The sequence below is a fragment of the Hemicordylus capensis genome, chromosome 6 (assembly GCF_027244095.1).
Source record: "Hemicordylus capensis ecotype Gifberg chromosome 6, rHemCap1.1.pri, whole genome shotgun sequence".
NCBI lineage: Eukaryota > Metazoa > Chordata > Lepidosauria > Squamata > Cordylidae > Hemicordylus > Hemicordylus capensis.
Window position 1 is genome coordinate 124720352 of NC_069662.1, and position 14346 is coordinate 124734697.

At 39.1% G+C, this 14346-nt stretch overlaps 1 protein-coding gene across 5 annotated transcripts in view; it reads left to right on the plus strand.

Annotated features, from left to right (window-relative positions):
• The window catches only part of DGKB (diacylglycerol kinase beta), a 418263-nt gene extending 411180 nt beyond the window's left edge, over nt 1-7083 (plus strand). For all 5 annotated transcript variants that reach the window (XM_053261933.1, XM_053261935.1, XM_053261932.1 and 2 more), the window contains one exon: nt 3765-7083. In XM_053261933.1, coding sequence (XP_053117908.1) covers nt 3765-3872 — 108 coding nt within the window. In that variant the 3' untranslated portion in view covers nt 3873-7083. The remainder of the gene's footprint in view (nt 1-3764) is intronic.
• Nucleotides 7084-14346: the final 7263 nt, after the last annotated feature.

Below are 14346 nucleotides of genomic sequence, written 5' to 3' on the forward strand. Positions count from 1 at the left end.
TTCTACAAATGTGGGAACTCCTAAGCCAGATTTATTTACTTGGCAGTATAAGTGCCATAGATCAAAGAATCATAGCTGGATGATTCAGGACAAGAAGTCTAATAATGGAACAGCCCAAACCAACACCACACAGAAGTATAATTAGTGGGAAGGGACTAGTAAGAACACTTGAACTTAGCCAAAAGGCCAAGACGTTATATAGTCTTGCTGTATATATCACTTAAGATTTTATGAAATTATGCCTTTTTGTGCCTTTTATTGCTTTTATCCTTTTTTATGCCTTTTTATGCCTTTTATACCATTTATATGTCTTTTTATGCTATTTTATGCCCTTTTATGCATTTAAATGCTTTTTAATGTGCTGTGTAATCACCCCCTGTATTTTAGGCTAGTCTATGACCGTAATAAAGATGATTGGTTGGTTGGTTGGTTGGTTGGTTGGTTGGTTGGTTGGTTGGTTGACTGACTAGCAGAAGAACAAGTATCCAACAGTGGTTAAACAGTTAATATACAAACTCATGTAGTTTATTTAGTTTTTTTTAAAAAAAAAAAACTTATCATGATCTGCTTTGCATATATTTTGAGACCTGACACTCTACTGTGCAGTTGGGTATTATTTTTGTGTTCCCCACAACATTGTGCATAAATTATTTTTGTTTACCTTTGCTATTTTTTCTTAATTTCACAACAGGTTTTTTTAAAAAATATAATTGACAATGCAATTTACTGCATGTGTGCTTTCTGCACCTTAGACAACTATGCTGTGATGTAGTGCACCTTTCTTTCCAGTTCAGATTGTTAAGAAAAGAATTAGTTGTGACTAATTGCCAATTAATTTGTAGTGGTTTAAAGGTGGGGGAGGGAGAAAACAATTGCACCTACTAATTAAAATTTAAAATATTCCAAAGTGTCATCTTTAGGTGTCTGTGGAATACATAATTTCCATTTTGGTTCTACGCTGGATCCTGTAACAACCCCAAGCTTGACAGCTCTATTAATTTAAAAGCTCAGCAATACCTATTAGTACAAAACATGAAAAAAATGCCATTAATCATTTATTTTAATTTTGCAGCTCTGTCATTTTCTCAGTATGTTTAAAAATTATGATGACACCACCATGTTTTCCAATCTACCTGTGTGAAAGGGAAATGGATCACACTACTTAGGAGTGATACTAGAGTATTTTATTAGAGCTTAATTAATGCTAAACTAATTAGATTTAATTTCAGTTGGTGCAACAAAATTGCTAAGAAATAGTTTTAAGAGAAGCATCAAAAATATATATTTAATAGCATTTGGAATGGAGCACAGGGCAAGGTCAAAGTAGTCAGAGCACAAGCCAAAACAGGTATGCTGATGTGATATAAAAAGATAGTGTGCATTTTCCAAAGGTGCTGCAACTACACTTCTCTGCTACAGTATTTAAGAACCCCATCACTTACATCTGAGGAAACCTCGGATTTCAAGATTTTGGGAACTTTTCTGTCTGCACCATGTTCATGGCAACATTTCAACTGGGACTATATTTCTAACCTTCCCTTTAATCAGTCCACTTTGGCGACCATTTCAAAGGACAGTATTCCCACTAGCGTCAATATTAAGACATTTAAGAGCATGCAAAAAGCATGCTGATTTTTCAGCAGCAAGTCCTCCTGTCATTAATGTGGTTAACCCGGCAAATGATAAGAGAGAACAAATGCAACTCTGCATGCTCATGAGTTGATTTATGTATTCTATCCAGGGACTGGCATTATGTTCTTTATGCAGCTTTCCTTCCCCTGCCTCCATTAATTAAGGCTGATACATTGACCCAAATCGGACATGACACCAAACCATGACTAAGGAAGTGTAGTGGGTCCTCAGCTGGCAATCATGGTGGCAAACCAGAATCAGAAACAATTGGCCCAGACTAGGACTAGTTCTTTGCACCCAAACAGGCTTTGGACTGCTAGTCTCCTGATACTGCTCCCTCCTCATCTGATATGGGAAATTACATTTGAAACGAAGAAGACTTTTAAAAGCAGTTTCTGATATGGTATGGGAGGGTGTGCTAATCAAAGAAAAAAGTAAAATATCCTCTTTGCTTCCCAAGCCACTGGATATGCCTATTTTAGCTCTTTAGACCTTGGCCATTATGGTAATAAAGTTTGCAAACCATGGTTCACCTTATGTTAACTTTGGTTTGGTGTGAGGTCAACTCATACTGTAGCTATGGCCATTGCTCCTCCACTGGAGACCACTGCATGTAGAGACTGGAGTACTAAGGAATAAGCTATGATTCCAGAGGAGTTAAATAAAACCCACTTATCCTGTTGAGGTTTTTTTATATTTCTGTCTCTTTTGATTGTAAAGTAAATTTCCACCCCAAGAAGCCAGCTATTCCCTATTTTAATGAGCCTTTCCTCTTAGTGTTTTTTCCCCCATTACTATTAGTGAATGACAAGTGAAGGATATTCATTTTAGCTTGAAAATGTCAGGTATGCACTTTAAGAGATATATTTTTGCCGTTTTTAATGAGGCGGTGTTTCTTTTTGAAAGAAATACTCATTTATGATGTGGATACTATGCAGATGACAACTGATATTTAATAAGTGATGGTTCTTGTATTAGTCGTAGTTCACTAAAGAAAATGTCTGGGATAGCTTTTGAAAAACTGTTAGCGTCACTAGCCCAAAGGCAAGATGTGACCTTTTTATTACATAATGAGAATCATTTATTATCTTACAATGTATCTTAAAGTCACAGACAAAATGCCACTTTGATAATTGCTTTCAATTAGCTTTGAGCATAGCATACATTCATAAAATGTCTTCTCTAATTTAGACTTGAATTAGAGAAAATTGGAGACATAATCTACGTTAAGGTTGTCTCATTTAAGGTGATTTCTAGTTTTATATCAAAGAAATCAAAATGTGTAGGACTAAAGCAGTTTTTCACAGTGTTTAAAACAGGCTTTTCAATATTTGATTTGATTCTACTATCAATTAATTAACAAATTAGAATGCTACTTCATCATTTTTGACCTTTTTAGTACGTTAGTTTTTGACTTTCATTCCTAATGGTTATTTTGAAATTAAGCATTGAACTTCATCTCAAGAGCAATGAACAATGTGATTAGGAGAAGTATAAATAAGGCATGCTGCTATAATAAAGTGTCTGTTATAATACCTGATGCACACAAAATCCATTATCCTCCTGATCAAGCAACAGCAAAGCACATGTAGAAACACTTTTCACACACAGATCTGTCATATGGAGGGAGGGAGCACAACAAACTGCACAATGTAGAAATGCCCACATCTACCAATGCTGTAATTTAAGTGGAGCAATATGTATTACTCTGTTGGGATCGCTATGCAACAAGCTTATACTAGGAAATCATGAACACAGCAGCCATGTAACCGTCTGGGGCATTCACAGTTCCTTGGGTCAGATCATAAATCTATATATTAGATCAAGTGTTCTGGTTTAACCATGAACACTTTGAAAAGAAAAATGCATATTACAATGCCATTTCTTAATATTAAATGAATAATAGAACTATATAGTCCTTGAGACTATTACTATGTTTGTTTTGATCGTTTGATATTTTAAACACATTTAACAAAATATAGTTCAATGCGTTCGGGGCAGGGCGGGGGGTCTGTTTTAAAAGTTCCTAAGGAAGAATTTACATTAGAAATTGCTGCTTTAGGGAAATACATAAGTAGTGATAAGGAAACTTAGATATCACTAGAGATAACTTTTCTTTTCTCTCTCACCAGATAAAAATTACCCACAAGAATCAAGCTCCGATACTGATGGGACCACCTCCCAAAACTGGCCTCTTCTCTTCCATCATTAGAAGAACAAGGAACCACAGCAAAGAATAAGCTTCTGTCGTTAAATCCTTACAAAATCAAATTAGCAGGGATTTGGAATATGTATGCTGGAAACCTTTCAAGGGTTTTTAAATGTTCTCTACTGCATAATCATGGAATCTGGAATAACAGTTTCTGTGACTGAGCTAATGTTAAATGATGCTATTAGAATAATTTATTGCCACAGTTTTGTAGGCATTTTGCATGAAGAAAGCTAATGTTTACATAAAGTGATAAAGCATATTTTTGTTGCATGCATTACCATTACTAATTTACAGGATAAATATGCAGTGGAGTGGGGAAATGCAACACTGTTGGAAATCTGATTTTCATGGGATATGGTCCTCAACCTGCTTACTTCAGACCATTCTTTAACATGAAATATTTAACACGTTGAGGTACTCCAGTCTAAAGAAAGTGTCATTAGATTTACTACAGCCTTGATTTGTTTCCCTTTCTACTTAATGCTGATGAACAACATTCCATTTTAGTATTATCCAGATGTCCTTCTTAAATCTAACAAGTGCAAATCAGTGTGGTGTGGACCTAATTTGAAGGCTTAAAATGTGAAATATTATTTTCCTAGCTATTTTAGGCTTCAATCAGAAGTGTACTTAACAGAAATAAGTCCCATTGTACACAGTAAAACTTACTTCAGAGTAAATATGTTACGTTTCAGATATTAAAATCCACATTCTCACACGTACAGACATTACATCTAAAATGTAGCTCACACTCTAGCATCAAAGTAAAATAAAAGTTGCTGTCATTTTTAAGCTAGTGGGCCATTTTGTGTATTACAAGAAGAAATCTAGCCGGTAACAATGTTTGAAGTTTTTCATTTAATTGACCCATCAATAAATCTTTTCAATATGTCAGACACAGAGGTAGGTCTCATGATTGGTGAGACCCATCTCTAGAGGGTTTGCGGGGAGAGTGGGCTAAGCCCACTCTCCCCACAGATGATCATTAAGCCCTCCCCAGGCAGCCGGATAGGACGCCCACACGACTGCCGGCTCCATCATGGAGCTGGCGGGGGCTTGGGAGTTCGGGGTCATGCGGCCCCCAGGAGTTCCAGCATGCTCTGCGCAAGTGCGTAGAGCATGCTGGAGATACTTTAGCCTCCTGGTTGGGGGTCTCTTCATGAGTTGCCACACCGTGGCAACACATGATCCAGAAACCCCGGTTAGAGGAGTGCTCGCTCTGCTAACCTGGGCTAAGGGGAGGGCTGCAGAGGCGGGTTACCCACTGTGAGGCAACCGGTGGGTCTCACGGTCTGCGAGACCAGTGGGTCTCACAGTCTGCTAAAATCGGGCTAGGCTCCCCTAGCCCAATTTTAACCAATCATGAGAATAGCCTCATAAATTAATGTTCCATATTATCCTACAATACAGTCATAGAGAAACGCTGATGGGCAGGAGAGGCATCCACGCTGCCCCCTGGTTCTCCATAGCACATCGGTGTTGCTGTGGAGGCAGGCTGGTCCATACCTACTGTGCATTGCACAGTCACAGTTGAGACGCTACTTCCATTATTTCCAATAGAAGTAGTAGGCATGGAACAACCCACCTCTGCTGCAGCACTCATGTAATTTGGAGAGCCTTGCAACAGCGCAAGTACCTCTTTCGCCCATCAGTGTTTTCTGCACACTATGCGGGCATGTATGTGAAGATATACAAACAAATAACCAAACCACATGCCTACTAAATGGCACTTGTAACAAAATATTTAGCAAGGCAAGGCTTCAGGGCAATAGGTTAATGCAATGAAGCATTCTAGATCAAGCTCTCTTCTGAAACTTGCCATCTATTTGATCACTTTGGCAGTGCCTAAAGGAATGCTGATAAAGGGAGGGAAGCACCATTAATTACAGCTAAGGTCTATTCAGCTTTCACTGCTTTTATATGTTGATAAATACTATCCAGGACCTCATATGTCTCCTCAGTTCAACTGGTTCTGGGCTATACCTAGACCTCAGTGCTTGCTGGAGCTTCACATCTTTGTTTTTCGTATGTTCAAATGTGAATTCCCACTGAGCATTTAGGTCCAGAGCAAGGTTGGAGTGAGCCCCTGCCCTCTGGCCTTCTTCTTCAGAAAGGCATTGTGGGAGAGCAAAGAACAAGGGTCTCCCCAGCTCTTGTTCATTTGTAGCTAAGCCCCTGGTTCAGAGGTACATCAGAACTTCTGCATGCACAATGGAGATAGATTTCAAAGACACGTTTATGAGCATTATATTTTGGTTGCCTTGGTTTGTTTCATTCATAAATTCAGCACATCTGGTCATGCTGCTTCCTTTCTGTTTGTGTTCTTGAATCCAAGAAATTCCACTGTGGTGATATTGTGCTCAGTAGCTTATTTCCTATTCTTACTCCCCTAAAAATGTATTAACAGCTTGGAAACAGCAGTGCAGCTTGTTTTGTGTGACTGCACTGTCTGATTTGCCTTACAGTTAAGGCCAGGACAGCTAACCGTTTGAATGTTGTATATAAACATATAAACCTACAGTAAAGCGCTTTGGGGGAAGGCCTTTGTGCTTTTTCCTTTAGTTGAGAGTCGCTTGAGTTTCATCCTTGCATGGGTTTGTTTTTGTTTTTAAAACATTCTACCAGGAAAAATAACTTGCTTGAAATGCATGATCTATTAGAAGCCTCCCTCCTTTTAATATAAACCATCCATTGCTCATGACTTATCAAATCTCTTTTCCAGTTGATTCTTTCATCCTTATGAAATGCAAGCAACATTTACTCTTTCTGTTGTGCATGTATTTTGCATGGATGTAAGTAAATTAGATACAGTTTGAGTACGTTATAGGATCTGGTAGATTTCTTCTGTATATAACTGAAGATGAACGCACAAGCAGTATAGTAATACTGGTAAAGATAATGTACAAACTCTTAGTGCTGAGTAACCATTAACTGAGAAATGCCAATCAACATGGCATTCAGCACTAGGCTGAGAAAATGAGATGTCCATCAACAAACCTAAGCTGTGTCATTCACCATGTATGGGTCCAGTGCTGTTAACAATTTTATCTGCAGTAATGTAATAATGATCTCTCTTATTTTGTAAGTTATATACGAATGTGCACCCACATTTGATGCAATGGCTATTCTGGATATTGATAATTCTAAGGCAAATACTTCTTGCTGATACTATATCACATGATGTATAAATTGAAATAATGCAGTTATGGCTACAGGTAATAAATATTTTCACACAATGATACAGTTTTCTATGTATGGTATTCAGCCTCTCTCCAACAAAACCTGCTTTATGGTCCCAGTTCCTTGATGTACCCTATACGATGATCTCTCTAGATCAAGGATTCCCAGCATTGGGTCCCAAGATGTTATTGGACTTCAACTCCCATGATCCCCATCCCCAGTGGCCTTTGGTTGGGGATTATGGAAATTGAAATCCAATAACATCTGGGGACCCAACATTGAGAATCCCTGCTCTAGATGATGTGCCCTGTGTAATCATTCCACAAGCAATGTGTCTCTAAAGCAGGGGTGCACAACTCAAATGCCCCAGTGGGCTGGAACCAACCATGCCTTGGTGTACAAGGGGGTCAAGGTCCATTTTTAGCACATTAATTATTACATTAAAATTAATAATTTAAAATATTAATGAAAGTGAGGGGACAGAGGAGTAAGGGGAAAAGGCGAAGGGAAAGAGGGATGGTATCATTAGGCTCTGGCCCAGAGTTGGGGGTGGGGGCAGGATTTGGTTTCAAATGGCCAGCTGCATTGAGCCACTGCTGCTTGTCAGCAGGATGGCAAACTACGAGCTATTCATGGCTCTGGTGTTGCTACTATTACTACTACTTGTCTTATTTATTTGTTATTTCTCTGTGTAATAAGAGCCATTTTTGAAAGGGCGGTATAGAAACCGAATAAATAAATAATAAAGAAATACTACTACTACTAGGGATATGTGTATACCTCTCCTCAACAAAATTCTCAAAGCAGTTTACATAGAAAAATAAATAATGCATACATATATAATAAAATAAATAATACATATAATAAAATAAAAAATAAATAATACATACATAAGATGGTTCCCTGTCCCCGAAGGGCTCACAGTCTAAAAAGACACATAAGGTAGACACCAGCAACAGCCACTGGAGGGATGCTGTGCTGGGGTTGGATAGGGCCAGTTGCTCTCCCCCTGCTAAAGGTAAGAGAACCACCACTTTTAAAGGTGGTGTCTCTTTGCTCAGTTAGCAGGGGTTGCTCCAGGATATTCCTACCTGGGGGCCAGCAGAAAAGTACCTGTGGGCTGGATCCAGCCCCTGGGTCTTGCTTTGTGCAGGACTGCTCTAAAGAATAAATGAAAGAATCCTTCCTCATGGCTTCTCCCCATGTTGTACTAGTGTCTTGGGAATGAAGCCGCTGCATTGACAGGGCCAGTTGCACCCCCAGGCCCCAATGAAGACAGGGCATGCTCAAATGAAGTAAAATAGGACCACATCATTGATGTATAGCAGAGATAAGACTTGCATTGAGGTACCTAACTAACCAGAGTGCAGGTACTCCTTCCACGTGAGACAGCTTCCTAGGAAGGATGGGCCATCTCACACCAGGGCAAAGGGCCAGGTACTGATCCTGTCAGGCGTCAGGTCCTGACCTCCTCTCACCGTGAGGCCTTCCAAGTGATCTATTACACCTTGAATGCATACCTATGACCCAACCCCGAAGGACTCAGTGAGAAGTAGGCGAAAAAGACCACATCTAGCACCAGTCCAGTGCCACCCCAAAAATTCCTACATGGCCCCACTGGTGACCAGCTATCCCTCACTGAGTACAGGGCAGATGGGTGGATGCCACGCTGCAGAGCGACTGGACCGAATAGAGGCCGGCTGGTGCTGTAACTGGCCCAGCCCCTTCCCTGATTGGCTGCTCCTGGCCATGTGCGGGGGGTGGGGAGAATGCAAGATGGTGCCATCATTACATCATTCTTTCTCATGCAAATGGTGCTTTTCTCCTGGCTTGGCACTGTTTGTAATGGAACGCCCCCCCCCCCCCCAAGTTCCTCTATATACACATTCCTTGGGCAGCTTAGGAAAAAGCCTCAAGGAAGCATCTCCCATGCCACTATGGGTAAATCTGGGTACAGACTGCAAGATGCAAAAGAGGGAAAGCCCTGTGAAAGCTGGTTAACTGTGGTACATGCTTTCTTAGGTATTGGGCTTCTGCGGCAAACATTTGATGGAAAAGGCTGATTGCACAATAAAGTAATTAAACCTTTAAGAACTGAAGACACTTTTTGTGGTCTTTTAACAGTGTTTGCTATAAGAAGTATCTCTGGAAAATCATTAATACCTTCATTGTGCTTAATGCAACTTATTCTTAATCACTGGAAAGACAAACACTGTATATTGCCTAGCAAACGTGCCTCAAAATACTGAGGTGGGAAGCTATGGCTAATTTCTCTTACGTTAATCCCCCAGGCTGAGCAGTAAATTGAATCCTGATTCACCTCTAGAATTTCACCCACTATATTCCACTATGTTCCAGCATCTCATTCTCAGAGGGTCCTGTCTAGCCATCAACGTGGTCAGACAAATGAATAGGAATGGGAAGTGCATTCTCACTACAAGAATGGGCGTAATAAAGGACTGGCTGTGCCTGGATACTACAATAAGGTTTGTTGGGAGGAAATACCCCAATGCTAAAATAAGTGTAATGCAGAAATGTAGCTAGTAAAGAAGGTAGCCTCTTGCAGAGTGATTCTGATGATAAACCATTAACAAACACCAGTGGTTATTTTCGGAGCAAACCTACTTAAATTCCCTTTTGAAATGTGCTGATGAATTATGGGAATCAGGCACAAGGGTCTGTGCAAAAGAGTACTGGGAGAAAGAGGGTGAAGGACAACAAGAATGTGGGTATCTCTGACTAGCAGTGGAATCATTTCGATTTAAACAGAAGAGCTTCATAAACTAGAATTGAGCCTGTGTGTTAAGGGAAGCACCATGGATTTTATGTTAAAAATTAAGAACTTTTCACCCTTTCTTTGTATTTGGGCTCCTATGGCTGCAATCCTTCACATTCTTGAAGTATGCTCCATTGACTATAATGGGATTTAATGAGTACATAGATTGCAGTGTCTGCAATAACCTGCAACATAAATATATCACTCCTTTTATAAGTTGCCATCCAGGTTGTACAGATCTCTTTTATCTTAATTACCTTCTAGCTGATCAGAATGATATAATATCTTACAATGTGGCTCAGTTTGATAGCCAGTAAAATTTGCCAGAAGCTCATTATTAACTGTCTAATTTGATTTAAATTAGTCTTCTTGCTGCTATGTATCTTAATTTTTTAAAAAAAAAATCTGTTGGGCTTCCATATATATTTACTTTTCTGTGCTGGTCAGTGACTGTAATAAAGCTATTAAATATTAATGATGATGATGATGATGATGATGATATTGTTATTATTAGTTCTTGTTTACACAGTCAGACAGGTGTTATTGGCTGGTTTGTTTTATCCAAATATCGAGTCCTTCCCAAGGACCTGGGATGGCTGAATTTTATTATCAATGTTGTTGCTGTTGTTATTATAGATATTGTCCCAGAATATAGGCTGTTCCCAGTAAAGTTGCTTTTTTTAATTGGCTGATGGTGATTTCTGTGGCCCCTATGGTGTTGAGGTGCTCTTCAAGTTGTTTTGGAATTGCACCTAGGGCACCAATTACTACTGGGATTATTTTGTTCTTCTTCTGCCTCAGCCTTTCAATTTCAATTTGTAGACCTTTGTATTTTGTTATTTTTTCTATTTCTTTTTCTTCTATTCTGTTATCACCTGGCGTTGCTATGTCGATGATGATGATGATGATGATGATGATGATGATGATGATGATGATGGATTGCAGGGTAAAGACAGAATGAGGAGTGTCAAGGGGGAGGCGGGATTTCAACCAGAACGTGCTAACCTGACAAAAACAGGTGGTGGTATTTATGAAGCATTTTGTTTACTTCAGACATTTTATGAATCTGCGCTTCAGCTATGATGTAAAAAGCCAAATATCATCAAGCGGGAGGCTGGCACCATGAGGAAACTTGTGTTTCCAGGCAGTAAACAGTCCTATTTTTTTGACAATGCTGCTTTCTTTTGTTTTGAAAATCTTGACCACATTTTATAAACAATTTGCTGAATCATAATTGTGAAGAAGAAGCGGGTTCCTCTCCTATTCGGAATGTAATTTGTGACCTCTTTCAAAAATGCCCTAAACCTGATGCTATGTTATTTTTGTGAATCTCCTTGCACCTTAATACACGCTCCTAGCATGGAGACATTGCACTTGTTTTCTTGCGATGATTCAGAAATTGCTCAAGAAGCACCTTGGGAAGCCTTGCAGGAATGACTCATATGAACGAGTATGCTGTAACCACAGAGTTTTGGTATTTACAGAAAAAACAACACCTGTGTTGATGATAGACTAGCACAATTCAATATTTACTGAGTGCTGCTTTCAAATAAACACAGAGTGTCATTTACAGAGATTGCCAGCCCCAGGGACTGAGATCAGAATACAGACTAGCTAGCCTGTATCTAGCTGTCGAGGAGCTTACTCTTGTGACGTGCTATGCATGGACAGAGGTCAACATAATGCCCCAAACTCAGTTGCTAGTGCAGTCTTAGAAGTAGGAAGCCTTAGAAATAGACTAGTAACAGTTGGGACATTCTCTAGACAGGTCTCCTCTATTTATCTTGCATTTTTAAAAATTCGTGCAACACAAGCCTCTGCCTTGCATGTGATAAGGCTAAACTGCCACCAAGAGATGTCAATAAGAGAAATAATGCAGCAGTCAATGCTACATAGAACACATTGATTTTTAATTCATTTAGATCTCACCTTTCTTCCATGTGGAACTCAATATAATATACTTAGCTTTTCCAGGTGCCCATCCAGGTACAGACCAAGCCTTACCTGCTTAGCTTCAGCGAGGTTATCACATCACCTTCATTATGGGGCTGATGTCGGACACACACGTGACATAAGGAAGCTAGCCATGTTGATTTCATAATCCACATTGATCTTTCAACCATCCTCACCAGGTAAACCCCAGAATCACATTTAGGCAGTGGGGATCGGAGTTGCATGGGAGGTGATCTGATTTCCTAACTAGGTCACACTAAAATACAAAAAACAAATACCCTAAATAGCTTTTTAAGCTAATGGAGCTAATAAGGCGCTCATGGATACCAAATTCATTTCTTGCAGTGAAGCCATTTTAAGTTCTCATAGATGGTCTGGAAAGAAATTGAATAACATTTTTTATGTCATTCCCATTGCCCACCTCCTTACATGTATAGTACCAGCAAAGTTCATAATTCAAAGTTAAAGTTGTTATTTATATGTCTCCACCCTGAGGAGCCTATGACAAACAATTGTACCAAAGGAAAACACAAGGCTTATATGCAGTGATGCTGTAAACAATGACATCTGTGAATGTTGTGGCATATTTTTATTGACAGTTTCAGAGAATAAGAAGAAAGTCAATGGAAGCTTAGTGGAAGTTATCTTTTGTAGAAACATTAATATGAATACTGAGAAGGTAGTTGTATGATATAAGTGCTCTGGAATGATGCTTCAAGAAGAAAAGAAAGGATCATGGAGGAGGAATACCTTGAAAGTGGATGAAAGTAGTAGGTTGACAAAGATCAGAGATCTTCTCTAGATAGGGGAAATAAAAGCCAAAAGGTAGAGTTGGGCAAGGCCATGAAGAAGGAGCTGTTTGTATTGAAAGCAAGAAGGAATGATAGATATACACTATTCATCAGTGCAATAGGAGGAGAATAATTCTAGGAACACAATTTCCCATAGCAGTGAAGGAGTATTGTAGTGGACTAGGCCTTTGGGACAGTAAATTTCTTTATTATTTATTATAGTGTTACCTGTCCTGAGCACCTAGGATAAAGATGGCCAAAAAACAAAGCCAAGTATGTTGTGTCACAGAAGACATCTATCATAATTCAAGTCTATCATTTTTTCCCGATAACTACTAAAATCCTAAACTCTTTGATCACACATGAAAAAGAGATAATCTCATCAGTGACCACTTGCTAGTATAACACTTCCCTGCATGCTTGTGTAGTGAAGCAATTGTACAATGAACACCATGTAAAGATAATAATACAATCAACTATCCTGGAGGTCTAAATACTGAGACTGACAGAAACAAAATATACAATTTAAGAATATATGTAAACTGTAACTGAACAGTACTTTTGAAATAATGGAGATGTATTAAGGTATATGCAAAATATATGAATAAATCAGAATGATGGGGAACTTCATTTTCTCCAAAATGAACTGGCAATTTTTCTACCATTCTGGTTTTCTGGGTTTCGTTACCATTAGGGTAAGAGGGGAGAGGAGGCCTTGTGGAGAGGAGCCTAAGTACCCCCTTTGGAGATCTTTTTAAATTGGGAGGCATCGATCTTTATGTGAATCTATTAGCCAAAAGTGTCATATTCAACATTACTAGAGATTTGTCATGAATTATGAAAATGGGCAGCTGAATTTAATTACTACATGAGCGCTTTCCAGACAAGTCAGTAAACCTGTGTTTATGAGAGATGAAGCAACATTACTTAAATAAAGTTTATGTCTCATGGATACAAGAAATAATTTTGTTCTTTCTACTAATAAATGTTATGTTATACATATGTCAATTCCCCTGCAAAAGATACAAACTGTCATCACTGTAAGACTTATAATATCCTTCCGGCATGATGGTTACATGGGAAAAATAAAATTTGGGGGCAGATGCTGATTGGTTCCTGTTGGTTTCACTTTCGGTTTGAAAATCTATTGCTATGATGTCTAATCAATGTGTTGTATCCCAACTGTGTTTACCATTCATGGAAAAACAATCATATTACATACAAAGAGCCCCTGGTGGCGCAGTGGTAAAACTGCCGCCCTGTAACCAGAAGGTTACAAGTTCGATCTTGACCAGGGGCTCAAGGTTGACTCAGCCTTCCATCCTTCCGAGGTCGGTAAAATGAGTACCCAGAATGTTGGGGGCAATATGCTACATCATTGTAAACTGCTTAGAGAGCTCTGGCTATAGAGCGGTATATAAATGTAAGTGCTATTGCTATTGCTATTGCTATTGCTATATTAGAGAGGAGGAGGATTTTTACCAATATCATTTCCCTCTTTAGTCCCTTGTGCCCTGCAAAAAACTACTCATGGGGGTTGGGAGACATTCAGTAACAAAATGGTATGCAGTACAGGGAACTGGAAAGGAAAGGGACAGTTGATGAAAACCACCTCCTTGCACAATCAGAAGTTCTTCAATGAGTGGAAGACCCAGTCTGGATACAACCCAATGAATGTAAGTGGAGCTAATGTTACAGATATAGCAACTGAGGTGAATCAGTGCCACGTGAGAAAACAATACATTCTTTTCAAGAAATTTCTTTTCAAGAAATAATCTAAAGGGATTTTCCCTCCCCCACCC